This window comes from Hevea brasiliensis, chromosome 6 (assembly GCF_030052815.1).
Source record: "Hevea brasiliensis isolate MT/VB/25A 57/8 chromosome 6, ASM3005281v1, whole genome shotgun sequence".
Taxonomy (NCBI): Eukaryota; Viridiplantae; Streptophyta; class Magnoliopsida; order Malpighiales; family Euphorbiaceae; genus Hevea; species Hevea brasiliensis.
This window is the reverse complement of record NC_079498.1, coordinates 495,197-521,198: the sequence shown is the minus strand read 5'-3', so window position 1 is coordinate 521,198 and position 26,002 is coordinate 495,197. Positions and strand designations below refer to the sequence as shown.

General features: G+C 37.8%; 3 protein-coding genes across 5 annotated transcripts; all 3 read left to right on the top strand.

The window, feature by feature from the left end:
• Positions 1–358: 358 nt before the first annotated feature.
• LOC110663142 (ferredoxin, root R-B2) lies at positions 359–3,456 on the top strand. 2 transcript variants are annotated; one of them, XM_021822389.2, is made up of 2 exons: positions 359–564; positions 2,788–3,456. In XM_021822389.2, exon 2 carries the CDS (start codon positions 2,796–2,798, stop codon positions 3,246–3,248), a length of 453 nt encoding a protein of 150 aa, XP_021678081.1. In that variant the 5' UTR covers positions 359–564; positions 2,788–2,795; the 3' UTR covers positions 3,249–3,456. The 2 variants fall into 2 exon arrangements, with proteins under 2 accessions (XP_021678081.1, XP_021678082.1); XM_021822390.2 differs by lacking the exon at positions 359–564 and adding an exon at positions 593–1,714.
• Positions 3,457–17,972: 14,516 nt separating this feature from the next.
• Positions 17,973–22,074, top strand: LOC110663139 (glucan endo-1,3-beta-glucosidase 14). Of its 2 annotated transcripts, XR_009149336.1 has the most exons (4): positions 17,973–18,310; positions 18,771–19,798; positions 19,899–20,055; positions 21,784–22,074. XR_009149336.1 is itself a non-coding variant. In XM_058148109.1 (3 exons), the coding sequence occupies exons 1-3, from the start codon at positions 18,256–18,258 to the stop codon at positions 19,953–19,955; spliced, it is 1,140 nt and encodes a 379-aa protein (XP_058004092.1). In that variant the 5' UTR covers positions 17,986–18,255; the 3' UTR covers positions 19,956–20,176. The 2 variants fall into 2 exon arrangements, 1 of the variants encoding a protein (XP_058004092.1); XM_058148109.1 differs by lacking the exon at positions 21,784–22,074 and having other exon boundaries at positions 17,986–18,310; positions 19,899–20,176.
• A 719-nt stretch (positions 22,075–22,793) lies between these two features.
• LOC110663141 (DNA polymerase II subunit B4) lies at positions 22,794–25,954 on the top strand. Its single transcript, XM_021822387.2, has 3 exons — positions 22,794–23,252; positions 23,372–23,490; positions 25,363–25,954. The coding sequence occupies exons 1-3, from the start codon at positions 23,068–23,070 to the stop codon at positions 25,569–25,571; spliced, it is 513 nt and encodes a 170-aa protein (XP_021678079.1). The 5' UTR covers positions 22,794–23,067; the 3' UTR covers positions 25,572–25,954.
• Positions 25,955–26,002: the final 48 nt, after the last annotated feature.

Below are 26,002 nucleotides of genomic sequence, written 5' to 3'. Positions count from 1 at the left end.
TTTTGAAAAAATATATTAATATATTATAGAATAATTCTTAAAATAAATATATAAAGCATTAGTTTATATTAGATATACCAAACTTTCTTTGTTGGTATTGGTCAAACATCACAACCTCCCTTCCAAGGGTCAAAGTCCAAATGCTAACAGTCACCTTCCATCCCATCTATGATGTCATATTTCAGCAATTTTTTTCTTTTATTAATATTTTAATATTATTAAATTAAATTTTATATTTTTTTCAATATTTTACTAAATAAAATTTAACTTCAAAAATAATTTTAATATTAATTATATTATTTTGCATAACAAATTTTATAAAGCTGAGACCTTAAATGAATAAAGAAATGGAGGTTTTTGGCCCTTAGCGTAGGGGCATCTTTCTGAGCCAGGCCGCCTCTGCCTTTTAAAAGATTCCAAAAGGCACCAGATCTTTCGCTCTCGATAGACTTCCCTTCTCTTCTTAGCTATAAATTCTTACCCACTTCCTTTTTTCCGCTTGCCAACTTTATAATCCTTACTGCCCCTCTCAACTTTTTCACCACTTTGATCCTCTCCTGTTCTGTAAGCTCTCCCCTCCCTATTTCTTCTCTTTAAGTATGTTTGTGTGTATTCATATCCGTTTATGTGTTTGGATTGATGGGTAGATGTGAGATCTCTTTTTCTTGATCAATTCTATGTTGGTTGCTTTCTAAGTTTTTTTGTTATATTTTGTAGTTTTGTTTGTTTATTTTATGTGTGAAAGTTCAAATTGTTTGTTTGTTGGTTGATGTTTATGTGAGGTGTTTTTCACGAGTGGGGCTTCAGACTTACCCATATCTTGTTTTGTCGACTGGAGACAAAAGATTGAATCATTTTGCAGTATATAGTTCATTTATTTATTTATTTATTTTTGAAAGCGGAAAATGTTCTCTTTTTTTTCCCCTTAAGTCTTATTTGAAGAAAAAAAAGGGTTTCTAATTCTCACTCATTGATTGGAACTCATAGTTGCATCAAGTCATTGATGCTAATGCTGAGCTACTATAGCTGTAGTTCAGTTCTTCATTTTCCTTTCTTCAAATTTTGGAAGGGCCTAATGACAAAGGGGGGAAATTTTCCTAATATTTGCATGGTTTTTTAATTTCCTTTTTTTTAAAACAATTTTGGCCAATTTAGTGAGGCAGAACGGAGATGTGTGCACAAAAACTACAGTAATCCCTCATCCTCCTCCCCCCCCACCTATCTTAAATGGCAAAAGAAGAATTATGAAAATCAAACTAATCCTGATATTAGTGGCTACTGAAGTCCACGTTGTTTTCATTTGCACAATCTTTTCTACATATAAATGCCATTGCCTAATTACATTCCCACCGAATTTAGGTGGAAGGGTGGAGAATTAATTAATTGTGTTTCATGCACACATTTTTAACATTGGTTGTGTCATGCGATGGAGAATAGTCAAAGGTGCAAGGTGACCATTTGTTTGTTTGGTTTGGCCCCATGTGAAATTTGCATTGACAAATGGTGTGAAGTGTTAACGTTTGTCGAGTAAATAAACTTTATTATCAATTGGAAATGTTGAGTTTCTTTTTCAGATTCACTCTCTTGAGCGCAAGATTTCGCATCTTGTTGTAATGTTGTGATGGGCAAGAGATAAGCTTTTGGTCGAATATGAGATCTTAATAGACAGACGAAGCATGAACGTCTGTCGAAAAAAAAGAAAAAAAGAACAGGGGTAAATGCCGAGTCCAAAATAAATATGTCATTTTTATTCAGGAACAGGCATGTGAGTTCAGTTGCTGCACATCTGTCAAGTTTATACTGCTTCCTCCTAACATAGCACTTGTTTACCAATTTTGCCCTTTTGTGGAGATATTTGGTGTTTTGATCCTATTATTCTACTTCTTTAAAGTTCTGCACAAGTTGCACACATATTTAAGTGGGGAATTTCCTGATTTCAGTCTACAGCATTCTATTAATATCCTTTCAGTTTGATTCTTATTCATCTAGGATTTTCTTATGCCAAATTTCGTCGGTAATAGATTGTCAAGAACTGTATATGAAGCCTGTTTCATTTAATAATTAAGAGTCATTGACATACATGTTTGTAATCTCTTCTACTTTCTTTGTCTTGGCAAGAATGCTAAACTTGAAGATTTCTTCCTTGCCATCCCTTTTTATGCTATGGAGCTTCAAGTGAAGAGCAGATATCCCTTAGCTTTGCCTCTTCTCACAATGCTTCAAACATGAATTGCTGTAATCTTGTACAAATGGAGCTCCATTTTGTTGTGAATGTTTGTAAGGCATACAATGTCACAACTTACATGTGACTTAAGAACTGTGCTTGAGGTTATTTTGGGAGTTGGAGGGAGCTACGGGCCAGTTTTTCACCTACTCTCTTAGAGCCCTTCTTCTCCTCCTCATTTTGCCGTGTCACTTATGTTGGAATGCTGATTATGATTTGTTTTTTTTTATGATTATGAGAGCTAATTCTGACTGTACAGATGGGATTGGTTGATTATTATTGATATTTTGATTTATTTAAAGTTAGTATGTACAAGTTCATGATCATTTGCGAGCTCGTCATAAGAGGGCTGTTGTTTCCTATGGAAGCTTGATATGGTGATGTTTCAGTTTATGTGAAAACAAATCCCTTAGCCAGCACTATTATTTTCTTTATTGCTTGATTTGACTTAAGATGTTAAATGTGTTGTACCTTTAAATGACTGGAAGCTGAAAAACCTATCAAATTCTTGCCTTGTGGCGAGCACCAATGGAACCAGCTGACATTTGCTTTTTTGGATTCAGGGGTAAAGATGGCAACTGTGACTGTTCCCTCTCAATGCATGGTCAAAATTGCACCCAAAAATCAGTTTGCTAGCACCATTATCAAGAGTCCATCTTCACTTGGATCAGTAAGGAGCATCTCCAAGTCATTTGGCTTGAAATGCTCCCAAAATTTCAAAGCATCAATGGCGGTGTACAAAATTAAGCTGATTGGGCCAGAAGGCGAAGAGAATGAATTTGAAGCCAGCGATGATACATACATCCTAGATGCGGCTGAGAGTGCTGGAGTTGAGCTACCCTATTCTTGCAGGGCTGGGGCTTGCTCTACTTGTGCCGGGAAGATGGTGTCAGGCTCAGTTGATCAATCTGATGGTTCCTTCCTGGATGAGAATCAAATGGAGGGGGGTTATCTGCTGACTTGTGTTTCATACCCAACTTCAGATTGTGTGATTCACACTCACAAGGAGAGTGAACTTTGCTGAGTACTGTTTGTCATAATTCAGTAGGCCATGACACTTATGTAAACCTGCTAAGGATTCATATGATGGTGAAGGTTCCTTTGGACCTTTGGTACTCTTTAAGTTCTTTTTTATAATCAGTCAGTTGGTGATGTTCACCCATCCAGTTTGTACTGGTAATTCTGTTGCCTAATTTTATTAACTTTCATGAAATGTGATCATTTTCAAACTATCAGACTAGTTCCTGGATTGATGAAGAAAAAATTCAAATATATGAAAATAGAGAAGCAATGACACAAATGCTATACATGAATAGTTACATTGGAATAAAGATCAATTTGCTGAAGTTGTTACTTATAAGCAGAGTTCAAGTACATTCAAATTTAAATTTTGAGTAAAAAACTTAACTACATTCAAATTGAAATTAATGCTTCAAGTTGAGTCATTACATATTTGAGAAGTTTTTCAGAATTATTAAACAATAAAATAATCAAACGCAGCCGACCTTTAATTATAAGAAATGGAAACAATATTCCTTTTTCTTTTTTACAAGAAAGTGCTTCTTCATATATGGTGGGACTTGCAGGTTTAAATTTGTAGCTTTCTTGAAAAGGCATAGGTGGACAATAATATTTTGAACAAGGAAGACGTCCATATTCCATAGGAAGATAAGAGTACTTCTTTTGGTTGTCCACTGAGAAGATCAAATGGGCAAAATATGAAAGAAAGTGCATTCTCTTGAAAGAAAGGACAGCTTTACGGGTCAATATCTGCCAAACCAAAAGGTCAAGCCAGAATAATAAACTTTGGAATAATATATTTGTGTGTATTCAGGGTTACCAACAAGTTTAAGCCTTACATTTTAGATTTTTTTTTTCAGCACATTGAGCTATTGTGCTTTTTTCCATTCTTGAAGCTCATTTCTCTCTTAAAAAAAAAAAAAACTAATTTACATCTATTTTTTCCATGCTAATTTGTTTTTAACCAAATTATGAAAATAAACTTAATACAATATGATAAAATTAGCTCACAACACCATATACTCAACTCAACTCAACTCAACTATGTCTTTATCCCAAAAAATTTGGGGTCAGTTATATGGATTCGCTTTCTCCATTCTAAACGATTTTGGGTTAAATCCTCAGAAATGTGTAATGCTTCTAGATCATGTTGTACTACTCTCCTCCAAGTCGATTTAGGTCTACCCATTTTTTTCTTTCTATCCTCTAACCTAATGTGCTCTACTTGTCTAACTAGAGCCTCCGTATATCTACTTTTCACATGACCAAACAATCTCAATCTCCCTTCTCTCAACTTATCTTCAATTGGCACCACTCCTGCCTTTTCTCTAATACTCTCATTACGGACTTTATCTAGTCTAGTATGGCCACTCATCTACCTTAATATTCTCATCTTTGCAACTCTTATCTTAGACGCATACGACTCTTGCAGTGCCCAACACTCACTACCATATAACATAGCTAGTCGTATGGCTGTACGGTAAAATTTTCCTTTCAACTTATTGGGAATCTTGCGATCACATAAAACTCCCATAGCATGTCTTCACTTCAACCATCCGGCTTTAATCCTATGACTAACATCCTCCTCACATCCTGTAACACCCCAAAATTTTAAATTTTATGAGCATTTTTTGTATTTTAATTTTATTTAAATTTTAGGAATTTTTTTGAGATTTTTCGGATTTTAAAAATCGGGTTCGATTTTTCGAAAATATAAACTTTGATGATTTTTAAAAATTAATTTAAAGACCACGTGGTAAAACTAAAAATATATTTGGAGTCTACGTATTTTTCTGAGTTTTCTGGAATTTTTTTCGAAATTTTTGGACCTCGTTTTCGGTCCCGAGGCAGAGTAAAAATTCAAAATTTTGTATTTTGAATCGAACCGACAGAATCGAACCGGACCGGATCGGACCGGTCGAATCGGACCTGTCTTCTTCTCTTTTTCTTCCTCCCGCGCGCGACGTTCCCTCTCCCTTTTCTCTCTCTTTTCTCTCTCCTCCCGTCACGGCCACCTCCTCCCACCCCACCCAGGCCACGCCACCACCACCCCACCCGGCCGCCCGAATACGGAAACCACGTGCGAATCCCCTCCCTCACGCGCGCGGCGTTTCGGATTCTCCGGCCAAAATCCGGCCGATCCGGCCACCAATTGGACCGGGTCTTGTGTCTAAAATCATCTACTCGACGAGAGCTTTCCATAGACACCAAGAACGCCGAAATCCATCGAGCGGTTTGTCCGATTTTTGCTCGGGAAGATTTTAGCCCATTTCGACTTTTGGGCTAGATTTCTCAAAAATCGTGAATCCCACGAGAAAACCGAGGGTACCAGCACTCTCCACTCGTCGAGAGCTTCGCGGCGACATAAATTTTAAATTTTTCCAACACCGTTTTTCGGTGGGTCCCACGGAACTTCGTAGTGTTTTTCCGAGCATTTAATGAGCTTAGAAAATTCTGAAAAATTTATGTACTAACTCCCGTGTTATGGGCTTCGTGTAGGTATCCTCGATTCGCGGAAATTCGACAGTTGACTGGGTCTGTGAAATTCCTACGCATGCACTGCTACGAAAAGTCTCGAATTGGACCGAGGTTTTGGCTAGCCCCATTGTCGACGACGTCGAGCGCGTCCCCGAAGTCGGAATCGGCAAAGGTAAACCCGAACCTTGCTTTTTCGTAATTTTCTAGTGCTTAAATAGGATTAAAAATCCATAAAATATTCGTGATAGCTTAGAAAATTATGATTCTTTTTGCAATAGCCTAGTAATATTGCTAAGGACCGCGGGGCAAAGTTTTAGAATTTTTAGAACTTGTTTGGGCAGTTTTTGCAAAAATGATCAATTATAAGGACTAAATTGAAATTTTACATATTGTGATGGATAATTGATTTGATGGGCCCAGGAGGGGCTGTGTGATGTGATTGAGTTGTGGATATATGGATTATGAGTATAGAAGTGTATTTTGAGCCCTTTTGCAGGTTGGGTAGGTCCTAGGTATAGGGGAGACTCTGCCAGATTTTCGGCACGACTTAGGACGTATTGGTCTTTTTCTTTGTTTGTATTGAGTCAGATTGTATTAAATAATTGTAATATAATTGTCAGGTGAGCCGGGACAGCCTTCTTCCTTCGCCCAGCCGCCACAGTGATTGTCGTCAAGTCTGTGAGTAAAATATTAATTTTAATTGTAATTTCGATATTATTATATGTTCAGCATGCCCATGCATCACTTATATGCATATATATTTATGTAGTTAAACTCTAGGCACGATTTATGTTGCATTCATAACTGTTAAAGTGCCATGAATGTTGTTGCGGTAATTTGGAGCAGTGTGCGTGCGTTGGCATGCGTGTGATGTGGTATGGACTATGGATAGGACGGGTAGTCACGGCTTGAGTTCTTCGCTGGGACCCGATCCTTCGAGGGGTAGTCACGGCTTGAGTTCTTCGCTGGGACCCTCGATTTGGTTATTAAGTGGAAGTCCGAGCTGAGTTCTTCGCACTGAGTTGGATTTAAGAGAGCTGTATAGGGGATCAGCTCCCATATATTATGATTGATGTTACAGGGTGCGTGAGTGCTCCAAATTACCTTTTTGATGTTATGATGTGAAAATGTTGTTGCTGTTGCATTTCACTCCACAGGTTGCATTAGTACTAGATAGTTATAGAGATTATGGTTAAAATTGATATTTTACTCTCTGAGTCGAACGCTCACTCCTGTTCAAAAATTTTTACAGGCCACAGGAGGATATTTTTGAGGTTAACCTGCTTTCTCCCTCGCAGGTCAATTACTAATGTTTGTATAAACTGGTTAAATCTTAGAATTTCCGCATGTGTTAGAAATGTTTATTTGATTTGGGACCTGTAAACTTAATATGCTATGCATGTTTGATGGATTGGATGAGGGAGCTGAGCTCCCATTTATTTTTATGTTGATGAGTATGTGGAGGGTGAGCTGAGCTCCCCAATTGAATATATATTGTGTTTACAGGTCGGGTGAGTCGAAAACTCCCCGTTGGAAAGTCCATTTTATGGCCGGACTCTGTCCATTTGTTTTCTTGAATTTGGGCCCAAATGGGCCTTAGAGTTGGGTTAATGAACAGTTAGGCTTACTACGGGCCTCGGGGGCTTTAGGCTGGCCCAGGTCCTAGTGCCGGTCCGGCCCATAGGTTGGGTCGTGACAAATGTGGTATCAGAGCTTAGGCTCCAGATTCTTAGGGAATGTTTGTCTAAAGTATTGGGAAGAGTTTACTAGGAGTCACATGCGGAAAATAGGATCCACATTCGTCTTGCATTGTCTTCTTTGCTTCTAGTCTCTGCTTCATATATTGTGTGTAAATATGAGTCTATAGAGCTGTGTAATGTGCAATTTTGAATTTTGTGGGCTAATGCTGCTGAATTTCAGGAAAATACCTAGAAGCAGGAGAGCTGCCATTGCACCAGAACCAGATGTGCCTGACGAGGTGTCGGCACAGGATGAGGCGCCTGCCCCGAGGAGGCAGGGTAGGAGGCCTAGAGTTGCTCAAGTAGAAGAGCACCGCCACGATTCGAGATCGATCTTTTGGCACAGGTCCCATGGACCCCATGGCGACTACTCTAGCTGGTTGCAGAGAACCATCGATATGATGGCGCAAAGATATGGTCCACCCTCCACAAAGCGAGCCCACCGCACCAAGAGGTGAACCTTACAAACAAATCATAAATTTCACGACGTTGGTGCCTGGTACTTATTATGTGTCAGACTATGCATATCGATTTTTGGATTTCTGCAGACAGCGAGCAGTGCGATTGGTGATAGAAGACTAATAGAGTGTATACAGCATGTCATGGGGCCTATGCCTAGACAATGGATGAATGACTACGTGTTACCTCGGATGGAGGGTTTGTCGTGGGCTCAGTTTGTGGAACTGTTCATTAATCGGTTTGTGCCAGAAAGCTTCAGAGATCAGAAACAGTGGGCCTTTGAGGCCTTAAGACAGAATGGCAGGTCTGTAGATGAATATGCTACAGAATTTCTGGAATTGAGCAGATATACCCCTACAGCAGTAGCTACAGAAACTATGAAAGTGAAGAGGTTCCTAAAGGGGCTTGACAGGAGGTATGCAAACCTGGCCATGATGTCTGATCAGTCTTTTAACGTGGTAGTTGATCGAGCCAGACAGATAGAGATTAGCTATGCTGTGGATGACAGCGGAAGAGCAAAGAAAAACAGAGCAGAGGGTTCTACCGGTGTTCCCCAAATGGGTACTCCGGATAGTGGTGGCCAGAGTAATTACAGAGGAAAGAGTAGGAACAAGAGAAGTGGTTTTAGACACAAACCACAAGGATTCAGACTAGGGTACGGATCCAGCAGTGGTCACAGTTCAGGGTACAGCAGTTCTGGGTCTGGTTCAGGATCCTCCTTGGCACCTTGTGCACAGTGTGGAAGAGGACATTCAGGACCTTGTTTGATGGGTTCAGGAGTATGCTTCAGGTGTGGCCAACCAGGTCACTTTGCTAGGGAATGCCCCGTGTTCAGCGAGCCAGAGATGGGGTCACAGGGTTCTGTTGCAAATGTTCCTCGCCAGTTGTATCCGGGTACTTCCAACATGGCAGGCAGTCAATTCAGTGGCCAACAGGGCCGAGGACAAGGGGGACGTGGATTTGGAGGCAGATCAGGAGGTAGAAGTCGATCGTGGTTACGCCACTCGGGGTAGAAGTCGCTCGGGTTTTCACCGACCCACCGGGATGCTCAAGCTTCAAATGCGCGGTGGCGGTATTCTTCCAGTCCTGTTCTTATGAGGCTCGTGTTTTGATAGATCCGGGTGCTACGCACTCATTTGTCTCCCCTGTGTTTGCCATGAGGTTGGGTAGAAACCCTACAACTTTAGAGTGCCCTTTGTCAGTAGCTACCCCACTTAGCGACAACATAGATGTAGATATGATTTTTCTGGGTAGCCCAGTAGTAGTGGATGGAAAGATCCTCCCAGCAGACTTGGTTCCTTTACCAGTAATGGATTTCGATGTAATCTTGGGGATGGATTGGTTGGCAACTCACTATGCCACCTTAGACTGCAGGAACAAAAAGGTGTATTTCCACATACCTGGTGTAGAAGAGTTTAGCTTTAATGGTGACAGGAGCGTGGCTCCATATAATTTGGTGTCAGCAATTAATGCCAGAAAAATGTTGAGACGTGGATGCCAAGGGTATTTGGTATTGGTGAGAGATACATCTGTAGAAGGTGTCAGCATGGAAAATGTTCTTGTTGTCAGAGAATTCATGGATGTCTTCCCTGAAGAGCTTCCAGGGTTGCCACCAGAAAGGGGAATAGAGTTCTGCATTGATGTTGTTCCGGGTATAAACCCCATATCAATGCCACCTTACAGGATGGCACCAGCAGAATTGAAAGAGCTAAATGAGCAACTACAGGAGCTTTTGGACAAGGGTTTTGTACGTCCGAGCACTTCACCTTGGGGCGCTCCTGTTCTATTTGTGAGAAATAAGGATGGGTCATTGAGGTTGTGTATCGACTACAGACAGCTGAACAAGGTGACTGTGAAAAACAAGTATCCACTTCCTCGGATCGACGATCTGTTTGATCAGCTCCAAGGGGCTAGATTCTTTTCCAAAATAGACCTGCGATCAGGCTACCATCAGTTGAGAATCAGGAATGAGGACGTGTCCAAAACGGCATTCAGGACAAGATATGGTCATTATGAGTTCTTGGTGATGTCTTTTGGACTCACTAATGCACCAGCAGCCTTCATGGACTTGATGAACAGGGTGTTCAAGCCGTTTTTGGACTGTTTTGTCATCGTATTCATAGATGACATTTTGGTATACTCTCGAACCAAGGAAGAACACGTGTGGCACTTGAGGATGGTGTTGCAGACGTTGAGGGAGCACCAGCTATATGCCAAATTTTCAAAATGTGAATTTTGGCTAGAAAGCATCTCATTCTTGGGACACGTGGTTTCTAGTGACGGCATTCAAGTGGATCCCAAGAAAATTGAAGCTGTAACTGATTGGCTTAGGCCTACAACAGTCACTGAGGTGCGAAGTTTTCTGGGTTTAGCTGGCTACTATAGGCGTTTTGTATAAAATTTCTCCAGGATAGCGGCTCCCCTAACTAAGTTGACCAGGAAGAATGTTCCATTCATTTGGACAGATGACTGTGAGGTGAGTTTCCAGAAGCTCAAGGAGTGTCTAACCACTGCCCCTGTGTTGACACTACCTGTGAGTGGTGAAGGATACACCGTGTATTGTAACGCCTCAAGAGTTGGCCTAGGGTGTGTTTTGATGCAGAATGGAAAGGTAGTGGCTTATGCTTCAAGGCAGCTGAAGAGGCATGAGCAGAACTACCCCACCCATGATTTGGAAATGGCGGCTGTAGTCTTTGCACTTAAAATCTGGATACACTACCTGTATGGTGAAGTGTGCGAGATATACACCGACCACAAGAGTTTAAAGTACATCTTCCAACAAAGGGATTTAAACTTGAGACAGAGGAGATGGATGGAGCTTCTGAAAGACTATGATTGCACCATCCAGTACCACCCTGGGAAGGCCAATGTTGTAGCAGATGCTTTGAGCATAAAATCTTCTGGCAGTTTGGCGCACATTTCAGTAGAGAAGAGACCATTGATTCAGGAGGTACATGAGTTGATGGATCAAGGTTTAATCCTAGATCTTTCAGATGAGGGGGTATTGTTGGCTCACTTTTGGTGAGGCGGACTTGAGGGACAGAGTTAGAGTTTCCCAAAGATAGAGACCAACAATTGATGAAGATCATAGAAAGAGTACAGCAAGGTGAAGGTGGTGAGTTTGGATTTGCCAATGATGGCGCCCTAGTGCAAGGTTCTAGGATATGTGTGCCCGATGTGGACAACCTCAGGAATGAAATCATGCAAGAGGCACACTATACACTGTACAGTGTCCACCCAGGCTCCACCAAGATGTACCATGATGTGAAAGGTAGCTATTGGTGGAATGGCATGAAGAGAGACATAGCAGACTTTGTGTCCAAGTGCTTGACTTGTCAGAAGGTGAAGTTTGAACACCAGAGACCATCAGGGAAGCTGCAAGAGCTCCCTATCCCATAATGGAAGTGAGAAATGATCACTATGGATTTTGTGACTGGGTTACCTCGTACCACGCGAGGATATGATTCGATATGGGTAATTGTAGACCGCTTGACCAAATCAGCTCACTTCTTACATGTGAAGACTACATATTCGTGGGCACGATGCCCGCTCTACATTCGAGAAATAGTCGATTGCATGGAGTTCCGCCCATAATATCCGACAGAGGGCCCCGATTCACTTCTCGATTTTGGAGAAAGTTGCAGAGGCACTTGGCACACGCTTGAACTTCGATGCGGCTTTCCACCCTCGCATGCAGACGACGGTCAGAAAGGACAATCCAAACATCGAAGACATGCTTCGCATGAGTGTCTTGGATTTTGGAGGTCAATGGGATGAGCGGCTAGCTTTGGTGGAGTTTGCCTACAACAACGATTTACCATTCCAAAGATAGGGATGGCACCCTATGAGGCACTATATGGAAGAAAGTGTAGGTCTCCTCTGTGTTGGACAGAAATAGGGAAGCGAAGGTGCATGATGTAGACCTAGTGCAAGACACTTGAGGTAGTTCCTTTAATCGTGGAACGGCGAGGCGGCTTTCGATGAAGAGAGTAAGAGTTATGCAGACCCAGACGGAGGATGTGGAGTTTGCGATGGCGACTATGTATTCTGAAGGTTTCTCCAATGAAGGGAGTCATGAGATTTGGAAAGAAGGGCAAGTTGGCACCTCGGTATATTGGACCTTTTGAGGTTCTTGATAAAGTTGGAGCGATTGCCTCTGGTTGGAGCTACCACCCAACCTTTCTCACGTTCATCCGTGTTTCACATCTCCATGCTCAGAAATACATTCCAGATCCTTCTCATGTACTACAAATGGATGTGATAGAGCTAAAGAGAACTTGACATTTGAGGAGCACTGTAGCCATAGTGGACTACCAAGTGAGACAGTGAGATCCAAGCAGATCCCTATGGTTAAGGTTTTATGGAGGAGTCAATCGGTGGAAGAGTGCACTGGAGTCGAACGGGACATGCGTAGCAAGTACCCTTATCCATTCAACGTGTAATCCTGCTATTACGCCTTGTGTAAAATTCGAGGACGAATTTTTACGTAGGGGAAGAATGTAACACCCCAAAATTTTAAATTTTATGAGCATTTTTGGTATTTTAATTTTATTTAAATTTTAGGAATTTTTTTGAGATTTTTCGAATTTTAAAAATCGGGTTCGATTTTCCGAAAATATAAACTTTGATGATTTTTAAAAATTAATTTAAAGACCACGTGGCAAAACTAAAAATATATTTGGAGTCTACGTATTTTTCTGAGTTTTCTGGAATTTTTTTCAGAATTTTTGGACCTCGTTTTCGGTCCCGAGACAGAGTAAAAATTCAAAATTTTGTATTCTGAATCGAACCGGCCGAATCGAACCAGACCGGATCGGACCGGTCGAATCGGACCTGTCTTCTTCTCTTTTTCTTCCTCCCGCGCGCGACGTTCCCTCTCCCTTTTCTCTCTCTTTTCTCTCTCCTCCCTCCCGGCCGCCGACCACCTCCCCACACCCAGTAGGCCGCGCGCCACCCTGCCACCCAGCCACCGGCCGCCCGAGCAGCCGGAAACGCTGAATCCCCTCCCTCACCCGCGCGGTGTTTCGGCTTCTCAGGCCAAAATTCGGCCGATCCGGCCACCAATTGGACCGGGTCTTGTGTCTAAAATCATCTACTCGACGAGAGCTTTCCATAGACACCAAGAACGCTGAAATCCATCGAGTGGTTTGTCCGATTTTTGATCAGGAAGGTTTTATCCCATTTCGACTTTTGGGCTAGATTTCTCGAAAACTGTGAATCCCACGAGAAAACCGAGGGTACCAGCACGCTCCACTTGTCGAGAGCTTCGCGGCGACATAAATTTCAAATTTTTTCGACACCGTTTTTCGGTGGGTCCCACGGAACTTCGTAGTGTTTTTTCGAGCATTTAATGAGCTTAGAAAATTCTGAAAAATTTATGTACTAACCCCCGTGTTATGGGCTTCGTGTAGGTATCCTCGATTCGCGGAAATTCAACGATTGGACCTGTCGTGAAATTCAGGCGCATGCACTACATCGAAAAGTCTCCGAATTGGACTGAGGTTTTGGCTAGCCCCCCATTGTCAGACGTCCCGAGCGCGTCCCTGAAGTCGGAATCGGCAAAGGTAAACCCGAACCTTGCTTTTTCGTAATTTTCTAGTGCTTAAATAGGATTAAAAATCCATAAAATATTCGTGATAGCTTAGAAAATTATGATACTTTTTGCAATAGCCTAGTAATATTGCTAAGGACCGCGGGGCAAAGTTTTAGAATTTTTAGAACTTGTTTGGGCAGTTTTTGCAAAAATAATCAATTATAAGGACTAAATTGAAATTTTACATATTGTGATGGATGATTGATTTGATGGGCCCAGGAGGGGCTGTGTGATGTGATTGAGTTGTGGATATATGGATTGTGAGTATAGAAGTGTATTTTGAGCCCTTTTGCAGGTTGGGTAGGTCCTAGGTATAGGGGAGACTCTGCCGGATTTTCGGCACGACTTAGGACGTATTGGTCTTTTTCTTTGTTTGTATTGAGTCAGATTGTATTAAATAATTATAATATAATTGTCAGGTGAGCCGGGACAACCTTCTTCCTCCGCCCAGCCGCCACAGTGATTGTTGTCAAGTCTGTGAGTAAAATATTAATTTTAATTGTAATTTCGATATTATTATATGTTCAGCATGCCCATGCATCACTTATATGCATATATATTTATGTAGTTAAACTCTAGACACGATTTATGTTGCATTCATAACTGTTAAAGTGCCATGAATGTTGTTGCGGTAATTTGGAGCAGTGTGCGTGCGTTGGCGTGCGTGTGATGTGGTATGGACTATGGATAGGACGGGTAGTCACGGCTTGAGTTCTTCGCTGGGACCCGATCCTTCGAGGGGTAGTCACGGCTTGAGTTCTTCGCTGGGACCCTCGATTTGGTTATTAAGTGGAAGTCCGAGCTGAGTTCTTCGCTGGCACCAGGTTGGATTTAAGAGAGCTGTATAGGGGATCAGCTCCCATATATTATGATTGATGTTACAGGGTGCGTGAGTGCTCCAAATTACCTTTTTGATGTTATGATGTGAAAATATTGTTGCTGTTGCATTTCACTCCACAGGTTGCATTAGTACTAGATAGTTATAGAGATTATGGTTAAAATTGATATTTTACTCTCTGAGTCGAACGCTCACTCCTGTTCAAAAATTTTTACAGGCCACAGGAGGATATTTTTGAGGTTAACCTGCTTTCTCCCTCACAGGTCAATTACTAATGTTTGTATAAGCTGGTTAAATCTTAGAATTTCTGCATGTGTTAGAAATGTTTATTTGATTTGGGACCTGTAAACTTAATATGCTATGCATGTTTGATGGATTGGATGAGGGAGCTAAGCTCCCATTTATTTTTATGTTGATGAGTATGTGGAGGGTGAGCTGAGCTCCCCAATTGAATATATATTGTGTTTACAGGTCGGGTGAGTCGAAAACTCCCCGTTGGAAAGTCCATTTTATGGCCGGACTCTGTCCGTTTGTTTTCTTGAATTTGGGCTCAAATGGGCCTTAGAGTTGGGTTAATGAACAGTTAGGCTTACTACGGGCCTCGGGGGCTTTAGGCTGGCCCAGGTCCTAGTGCCGGTCCGGCCCATAGGTTGGGTCGTGACACATCCCCACTATGCGCACAATAGTAGTTGCTCCTTCTTACATATCTTTCAACACTTGTATGTACCTAATAGATACCCTCTTTTGTTCTAACACATTCCATAAGACATCTCTTGGAACACTATCATAAGCCTTCTCCAAATCAATAAAAATCATGTGTAGGTCTTTCTTCACATCTCTATATTTCTCTATCAAGTTTCTAATGAGAAAGATCGCTTCCATAGTTGAACGACTGTGTATGAAACCAAATTGATTGAGAGAGATAGAAGTATCATGACGTAGTCGATACTCCACAACTTCATAGTATGGCTCATGAGTTTAATTCCCTTATAGTTTGAGCAACTCTGTATGTCTCCCTTATTTTTAAAAATAGGTACTAAAATACTCTTCCTCTATTCATCAGGCATTTTCTTTGAATTTAAAATTTTATTAAATAATTTAGTTAACCATGCCACTCTCATATCTCTCAAATACTTCTACACTTCAATTGGTCACAATACCATATAATCATATTATAAAGTCATTTAATGGAAAAATTAAATAAATTCTCATAAGGGCATGATGTAGTTAGGGATCACACTTGATAGATAAGCAAAAGTAAAGCAAGAATTTCCTACTTTCTCAAAAACTTGTATCACAAACAAAGCTATGATTCATAAGCCATGATCTCATGAATCATGATTGACCTTTGCAAGAAAAAAAAAAGAATAAGAAGAGGAAGATCATAGTGCTTTCACAAAGCTTGGTCTAAAAATCATCAATTGATGCTTGACCTTTTGAGGAAATCAAAGTGACTTTCATTAGAATCCAATGTCAATTGACTCATCTTTCTTTCATATACACATATTCCTTGCTTTTCATTTACTTTTCCATGCAGCTTCTCCTACCCCAAACGGGCATTGCCCCTTTCTAGTGGGTCATGCTTGCTTGGGTTATTGGGTGACTAGGTAGCTCACCTTTTCTCTACATAATTCTTCATCTCATTGGTCCTTTACTCTTTTCTTTTTTCTTGGATATTATGTTCTACAATTGTGTACAGAAAAGGTAGCCTTTATTTGGTTTTAATGAGAAAATGAGAAAGATATAAGCTTTGCCCTCTAGGGATCATGTTGGAGATTGAGATTTATTTCTTGTTTTCAACTTTTTTTCCTCTCTCTAATGTTTTTCAAATATAGAATTTTATAAGAATTCAATTTCATTGATTTGCTTTTTAATTAATTATTATATTTAAAATAAAGAGAATTTAATTATTTTTAATTTAAAAACTTTTCAATTAAAAAAAAATAAAATTTATGCATAATTATAAGTGAATTCTTTTCGATTCTTTTCTTATTAATAATTTATTCTAAATTTACCTTTTATCTTTTCATTAATTGTTTATCACTTTCCAAATTTTAGCTTTTTCATTTTTTATTAATTTTCTATCATTATATTCGATATTTAATACATGTTAGAGGGACAACACGATTTCTTAAGAGATTAAATTTTTTGTGAACTATAAAACAGATATAAAATGAATAATAAAAAAAACAAACATCTAAATTTTATTTAATTTTATTTATTAAAAACTCAAACTCAGGAATAAATATAGCCATGCGATTCAAATTTGAAATTAAATTAAAATTAATTTAAATCGAAGAGAATGTTGATTTCATTCAGCCCAATTAAGTGATAAGATCAAAATTTTTTTTTTTTGAAAAAAAATATTATTTAATTAAATTAAATTGGAGGCTGAAAATATCCTAAATCTCTTAAACCTTAAAATGAAAACTGACATAGACGAAATCAGCAACCAAACCTTTTTCCAGAATGGAAATCATATTTGCCCGACAAGGACAAAATATTAAAGGGGGTGGAAGTCGCAACTCAGAAGCAAGCATGCTGTCTAAGGTCATCAATGATGTCTTAAAATTTCGGATTTAGGTTCTCGTTATAGGGGTGTGCAAACAATCGGTTTGATTTCGAACTGAATCGAATCGATAAAATTAAAAATTAAAAATAAAAAATTTTAAAAATTAAATCAAACCGATTAATAAGAAAAAATTAAATCAAATCAAATCGATAAATATCGATTCGATTCAATTTTAAACTGATCAAACCAAATTTTATAAAATTATATATTTTCAAAATTAAATTTAAATAATAAAAACATAAAAAAAATTAAAAATCAAAACTCAAAAATCTTAGAGTTCGATTCGATTTTCTTTGATTTTTCTTGATATATATATATATATAATTTCGGTTTAGTTCGATTTTTTTTATTTTTTGTAAAAATAATATAATCGAATCGATTAATTAAAATTCTTAAAAATTATAAATCGAATCAAACTGATTAAATTTTAAAATCAAATCGATTAAATCGAATTAACTCAATTCGATTTGATTTTTCAGATTAAACAGATTCAATACTTTCATTGCATGTATAATTATTTTTTATAAATTTATTTAATATTATATTAAAATTATATATATATATATATATAACGAATTACATTGGAAGATTTTCTTTGATTTTGATTTTATTTAAATTTGATTTTGATTTTAATTAATTAATTAACACTAACCGGTTCTAGTGGGAGAGCTTTGAAAATAGAAAATACTTGGAAAACGAAAGGGGAGAGCCGACTCATTTTTCATGCGGGCAGGCGAGGAAGCCGCCTGGTGGACGGTGGCGGACACGTGCAGTCTTCTGCGTTCCAGACTCTATCATTCCCCCTCAAGATTCAGATTCAACGATATCGCCGACTCCGTGTTGGACTTGGAAGTTGGAAACCAATAGCTTTGGTTCAATTTTAATTTCAATTAAATTTAATTATTGAAAATTTTAAAATTTTTTATTTTTTTAAGAAGAATAAACTCTAATATTCAAAAACAAAAAAATCCGATATGACGGTGCATACAAAAGAAAGAGACGGGTACACACTAGACCAAATCCCAAACGTGCAAGCAAACGAGTGGAGACAAAAAAAAAAAAGAAATCTGATAAAAATTCAACTACTTCAGCAAGAGAAAGATCAGAGTGCACAGTGGATCCTCGTCAGCAATAAAAATGAGTTCTCATACAGGGAAGCAAAGCTGCCCCTTCGAGTTTGAGACAACATTATATATAAATACAAGAACTAGGTGTGCATTAGTTAGTTGGCAAGAGGTGCGTTTGGTTGGGATTCAGCTCGTGGGGCGGTTCGTGGTGGAGGCAAGGTAAGGCAAGGTGGTGGTCTTGGTTTAACCAAAGATCAGATCAGTCATGGCCAACTGCTTTGTCCTTTTTAGACTGCTTTTCTTGCTTCTCTCTCTCTCAGGTTCGTTCTTGTTTAACTTCCATTACTGGGGTTTGCTACTTTGGTTAAAATGGAAATACTGGGATAGAAACTGAAAGGAACTTGAAGCTTAGTCTCTTTTCAGTTGCATAGGATTGGGACCTGCTACCTACTTGAGCATAATTCTTTGGCTTAAACTTTATACAACTGAATATTTTATCTTCTGAAATTTTCTCGGGAGAAAAGAACAGAACTATAGTTTTTGGTTTGGATTAATGGTTTTGATGAGAGTAGATATGAATTCAATTAATGAGATAGAGGGAGTCTAATTTTACGCTTTGTTCTGAGTTTGTCTAGATTTGAATTTGAAAAAATATAAAATTCTTTTTCTTGGAATTTGTAGTATTTTCTTCGAATTTGTAGATCTTCTTGGGTGGAGTTGCGTTAGGTATGATCAGATATTGAAGTCCTTTTTTTTTTTTTTTTTTTCTTTCACATTCAGTTGTTCAAATACACAGCCTTGGCGTTGGGATCAACTATGGCCAGATTGCTAACAATCTTCCATCTCCATCTCGAGTTTCGCTTCTCCTTCAATCCTTGAACATTACAAGGGTAAAACTCTATGATGCTGATCCAAATGTCCTACTTGCCTTCTCCAATTCAAATGTTGATTTCATTATTGGACTTGGAAATGAGTACCTTCAGAACATGACAGACCCCATCAAAGCTCAAAATTGGGTTCAACAGCACCTTCAACCCCACCTCCCTCAGACCAAAATCACTTGCATTACTGTAGGAAATGAGGTCTTCATTAGCAATGATACTCAGTTAATGTCTTATCTACTCCCAGCAATGCAAACAGTATATCATGCTCTTGTTAATCTTGGACTAGATAAGCAAGTGACCGTCACAAGCGCGCATTCCCTCAACATCTTGGCCAACTCCTACCCTCCTTCTTCTGGGAGTTTTAGACCAGATCTTGCTGAATTTATTCAACCCCTTTTGAATTTTCATTCTCAAATTAATTCTCCTTTCCTTATCAATGCATATCCTTATTTTGCATACAAGTATAACCCGAGTCAGGTGCCTTTAGATTATGTCCTTTTCCAGCCTAACCAAGGGTTGACAGATCCAAATACGAATTTGAATTATGATAATATGTTGTATGCTCAAATTGATGCTGTGTATTCGGCAATTAAAGCAATGGGGCATACAGATATTGAAGTAAGGATTTCGGAGACAGGTTGGCCATCTAAAGGGGATACAGATGAAGCAGGAGCTACACCTGAAAATGCAGGCCTATATAATGGTAATCTATTGCAGAGAATACAGGAGAAGCAAGGTACACCTGCAAAACCATCAGTTCCGATTGATGTATACGTTTTCGCACTTTTCAATGAGGACTTAAAGCCTGGTCCGACATCAGAAAGGAACTATGGGCTATTCTACCCTGATGGTACCCCAGTTTATAACATTGGATTACAGGGTTATCTTCCAGAGTTAACTTATTCTTCAGCATCCACGAAAAATGTAAGTGTCTCCAGAAACTGGAAATTTCAACATGTACTTCTCTTGGATGAATAAAACCATGCATCTAATGCCATGTACTGAATCTTTCTTTGTTCTGCAGGTTTTATCTGTATTCAGTGCAGTGATCTATGTTATGATAAACTTAATCTGTGCTTAGGAGCACCTGATTCACTGGTAGAGGGAGGGAGAGACTAACACAATCAAATTCTTAGAGATCGTATAACTGCAAGAGGAGTTTTTTTTTTTTTTCTGAAAAGGTGAGGTTCAATTTCTTTTACCATTTGGAGCAAAAACCATTATGAGTTAGTCCTCCATCTATGGAGCCTGTCATATTAGTTTTTCAAATATCATTTCTATACCAAACAATCATTGCATATCTGTAAGAAGTGAAGAAAATGCCCTTTTATTCCCCTCCCTTTTTTTTTATCTAACTTGTCGGAACTGGCTGCTCTGCTAGAATTAGCTGATCATATGATAAGGATCAGCTGGCTAAAGATACCGTTGAACATTAGAGTAATCTGAAAATCATGTGGTTAAGATTTCTGAATCATTTTCAGAACATTTTATGCCCCCCGGACTTCAGTATCTTTACAGTAGAATCAGTGTAATGTTGCCTACTCAATGCATGCACCAAGTGGACGCTTGATGTATGCCGGCTTCTGTAGTGAAGTCCAATTTTAAGGGTGGTTTATAATTATTATTCTTTGTTAGAAAGATATAGTAATGGATCTCCACCTTCCTTTATCTCCACCTTCAATCATGCATGTGAATCTTTCTTTTATCAAAATTCTTGTTATCTTCAACTAGACAAAAGTCCAAACTTGCTTCTATCAGGAAAAGACATTACAGACCCTCTTTCGGTGCCCCATTTCACACAAATCATTCTATTTCTCTCTACTTCCATTTTATCATTTTTGTCTTTTGGTTTTGAGCCCTACCTCCAAAGACGGTTTCTTCTTTGTCTATATACCTTTCATCTTCATCCCAAAATAGAATTTATAGCATCATCCACACCTATTTCAAGGTCACATCAGTAGGCAAAATATTGCTGTCAGATGAGCTTTTCTCAGTTTACATGAATAGCAGAAGGGTCTTGGATCAAATTACAATTATAATCAATTGGCTAATAAAATATCTTCTAAATATGTCATTATCATTTCCTAGTTTTTCTATTCAAGCCCTGGCTGTATTTCTTGAACATAAGTTTCTTAAAGGTATTTTGATGGTACTTTTTGATTCTTCTGCATAGGTTTGGTGGCTTGAAATCAATGATCTACCTAAAGAATTATTACTTTATATTATGTTAGAGCGGAAATTAAGCTTCATATTCAAAATGTGTAACATCAAATGATACTTGAGCATAAAATGGGGTGGTGTATATCAACATCATGGACACCCTGCATTCGCATAAGATGCTGTCTTGCATCAGCAATGTTCCTGTAGGGGATAAGATTGACAGATAGACGATTCCACTTGATGGTCCGTTCGACCAAAAACAACCTGTGTAGCTACCATAATATTTCATTTAATCCCCATTTGCTGCATAATCAAAAATTTTTCATGTGCTGCTGCTAAGGGTCCCCAATACTACTGGACTGGCATACTAAAGTAGGTTTATTAGATTCTGAATGATTAATACATGGGGGGCTGAGGCTGACCTTATGCATACTCAGAGAACATTTAATCTTTGAGGAATGACAAGGCTAGCTGTACTGTAGCTGTATTAAGTAGTTGGCTTGAAGAAGCTAACCAAGAAATAAATTTATAAACGATAAAGCTCTTGCCACTTCACTGTTTGAATGGTGGCCGGTAGTGGTAGGCCAATCACTTGAAAAGGTGCCAACCAATTTTGTTGCTGGAGATTGAATTCTTCAAATGACAGCAAAATTAATTATAATTTTTATTCCTTTTGATGTGCTCTGGATATAATGATTTATTATTGTTTATACAAGTGATTAACATGCCTTGTTGAAATCAATATGCAGGTAAAAAATGTCAGCAGCCAGCAGGATAATATTATTCCATCAGTGGACAAAGCATCTCTTTGCAAGTTTCTTTCTGTAAAACAATAAAATATATGAGATTATTAATCACTAACAAATCAGAAGGTTCCATCCTCGATTGGTCATTCATCTATAGGTTAAATTTAATAGAGTCTTTTACAGGGAATATGGTGAAACTGAGGTAGGCTGAGAGCTATTTCATGGAAATACCAATTCTTTTGACAGACGTCTAATAAAGTATTTTATGAGAAATAGATTGTTTGAACTGGTTTATCATTATTGTTATTATTATTTAACATTATTGTTTGGAATTACTGTTAAAAAAATTATATCCTTAATATTAATAAGGTGTTAAAAATTAATTTAAAATTAAATTTACTATATTTAAATCATAAAAAGCCCATAACAATTAAATATATATTTTTTAAGAACATCTAATGTAATATTTTTTTTTCAGCAAGCTTTTTTTTTTTTTTTTTTAACCTTCCAATTCTAACCTTACTTGCAAAAGTTAAGATGCATTAACTTGTTGCTTGTAACAATGGCAATTGGGTGCAAATAGTCAAGGAAAAAAAAATTATCTAAATCCCAGTTGAATATTTACATATATATATATTTTGTAATTTTATTGATTATAAATTGGAAGAGTATATAATCACAAGATTTAATTTGATATTATATGGTACATTAAGAGTTTGACAATTTCAATCTTTCTATTTACTTTATTATTAGTCAATCGTTATATTATATTAGAGTAAAAATTATGCTTATTTTCACGAGAAAAATTCTTTTTGAGAAGAGATAAAATAAAGTTTTCTTTAAGGCTCCGATTATCTGTAAAAAAACGTTTATTTTCATTACTCTATTAAAATTAAATAATTTATATTATTAAATATTTATTAAAAATAATAAATTTTATTTTTTTAAGTAGAAATATATTAGTAAATAAATAAATAAAGTGTTATTTAAAAAAATAACTTATAATTTGGGACATATTAAAAAATAAATTTATCTCTGCGAGATGGAGAGAATATATATAATGCAATAAAACCATAAAGGGCTAGAAATGGGCCTAAAATTTGAAAGCCCAAAACAGCAAAAAAGCCCGATTCACCAATGCCGCCAAATGGCGGGAAACATAACCTCCAAAATCACAAAACCAGTGAGCCCTAAAATTGACTTTGAAATGTTTGTACAAATGAGAAAATCACTTCTGCTTTAGGCTTTTCTAGAGAGAGAGAGAGAGAGAGAGAGAGAGAGAGAGAGATGGAGTCGGAGAAAGTGGAAAAAGTGGTACCGGAGGTGGAGGAGCTGCCTAAGGCTATTGTGCGTAGGGTGGTCAAGGATAAGCTCTCCCATTGCTCCACGGACGGCGACCTTAACGTCCACAAAGATGCTCTCCTTGCTTTCTCCGAAAGCGCAAGAATCTTCATTCATTATCTTTCGGCTACGTAAGGAAGAAATTCTCGCAAATTTTCATTTTTATTGTTCTTTCCCATTTTCACTCGTATTTTAGGGTTTTTTCATTTTTTTTTAATTAATTTCTTATTCTTTGGTTAATTACGTGCAGGGCTAATGATATATGTAAGGAATCAAAGAGGCAAACTATCAATGCAAATGATGTGTTAAAGGCGCTTGAAGAAATTGAATTTCCTGAGTTTGTTGGCCCTCTCAAAGCCTCCCTTGATGGTAACTGAATTTTGAGTTTTATTGTTGATATAAAAGTTCTCCTAATCCTAGGATTTAGATTCTATGCATGTGCTTTTCTTTTTGGCTGCTAAATTAGTGATCTGTAAGGGATCTCATGGTGTCTAATGATCTAATTTTAGTGTACAATATTCAATTGGATGCTCTTATTTGGTAAACAAAATCGCTTTTTAGCCCCAATAGTCGAGCAAGGTATTACGTACAAGTTCGATAAAAAAAAAGGTACTTATGTATAAGATGGTAACTTTGAACAATTATGTTCTTTTATAGTTGCAATTTTTTACCTTTTTATATCGAATGGTCTTTTTGCATTTTTGCATTAGTGGTTTCCAAAAGTTGTATTAGTTTTTGCATCCATGTTTACAGGTTCAATGGTTATAGGAAGCATTACTGTAAAATTTGAAAGCTATATTGCAATCACCTTTGATGTCTTTTTCTTTTAGTATATTGTTAGAGGTGGTAAATGGTTCACCCAATCAAATAGAAAGAAAAAAAAGGGTCATGCACCTGTCTACCCATCTAGCATTGCTTGGAGAAACCAATCTAAAGCTGTCAACTCTTAGTCAAGTATTTCCTTTATGGCTTGTCTTACGGCATGCTAGAAGATACCACTTCACTTTTTTTTTTGGGACTTTAATGCATTTGCATATTCCAAGTCATTCTATATCAAATAGCATGATGCATTTGCATTTTGAACTCGGTTCTGGCGGGTCCTCTTTGTAGTGCATGCTCAGGCTATGTTGGTAGTTAGCTTCTGTTTTATATTGTAGCATGTTGGTCTTCATTTTTAGAAACTAGATTTATAATTCTTTATCTCAGTTTCATAAATAATTGACTGGAATTCAATTCTATGTGCACATCTATGGTAGTTGATACTTGTAGAATTCACATATATATAATATTGGGAGATTCTATGTTGAATTTGTTTTTAACACTGTAAATACTGTTTTGTCAATAACCACCATAGTGAATGGAATAAAATTGCATCCCATGGCTAAGAGTACAAAGTAAAAATAAAGTACAATAAAAACAAAGTTAACGGTAGGAAGCACCTACAATATTTCATGCCTCAAAATCATCGCTAGACATACTTCTTCAGAAATTTATGATAACAGCCTTAGTTTTTCTACTGTAATTTTATGGAAGAAAACATGGATAATAATATATTATTTCACTTTTTGAGTTGCTAGGTTGAATGATTTGGTGCAATGCTTTATCAGTATGATACCGCTTTCTCTCTTGAATGTGAGCAGTTTGTAACTGATGCATGAGCTGCAAGTCTAAGATGAGGAGTCATCTGTTTTCTTAGGTTTCAGTCAATTTTAAAAGAGGGGAAGAGATGTAATGTTGATTGTGTAGGAAGTTGTTATTTGTACTCTAATTGTATTAGTTGCCTCCAAGGAGGCAGGCTTTCCAGCACTTTTAAATAATATGTGTCACTTTTTGGTCTCGATGCCTTCTATTTTATCTTGAGGAATCAATCTCAATTTCTCCTATTGTTGTATAACTTGTATGGTACAGGGGTTTTCTTATGTAGTGTTTAAGAAATATTTATTCTAACAATTAATAACATGCTTTCACTCAGGGTAGCATAGTATGCCTTTTCTGAATTCATGATTACCTTAACTGGTTAACTAAAGTTTTTGTTTTAACTTGAGGTCCATAATCCAACATATGAATCTTTCAACATTCAGTAGTTTCTGTGAATCTTTGGTTAATCTCTTAGACATCTTACTGTTTTATTCGCTTATATGGTATGATATGGGATCTTTTATCATAAAAAAAATGTGGAATGCCAACATAAGATATAATCTTTACTGATGCAAAATTCATGGGTTTTTGGTTTCCTTCTAGAGTTTAAGCAGAAAAATGTTGGAAAAAAGGCAGGAGCATCAGAGACAGGAAAGAAGGCGGCAGCATCAGACATGGGAAAGAAGGCAGGAGCATCAGAGACGGGAAAAAATACAGGAGAATCGGAGACCAAAGAAGTAAAAAAGAAGAGGAAAGTAGAAGAGCCTTCAAAGAAAATTGGAGGTAAAAGCAAACAGAAAAAAGAGGACTGATATAGAGGAGAACGATGGCTGCAATAATCTGTCAGGAACAATACTGTTGTTTACGAGGCTAGGGGGACAAAAATGGAGCAGCACACTAGTTTGAACTTCTCTTGTTAGGTAGATAGAAAGCTAGCTGTTTTATTTATGCCATTATGTTAGCTGTAGAACTGTGCTTCGCCCAGTTAGGTTTATGAACCTGAAACCCATATTTGTATTAATTATGAAAAAGAGAGTCTTAGCTTTTCTAGTGGTTTTTCTTTTTCTTCTTGATGTTCAAGAAATTGAGAAGGAATTTGTTCTACAGAACGGGCTCCGTGAAACATTATACGTGGCCATTGCAGCTGTGAAAATACTCCAGAGCATCTATGAAAGGTTCAAGTAGGTTTTATTTATTCTGGTTGGATTCATGTAACTGTGAGTTCCGCTGTGCTGCTTTTTAT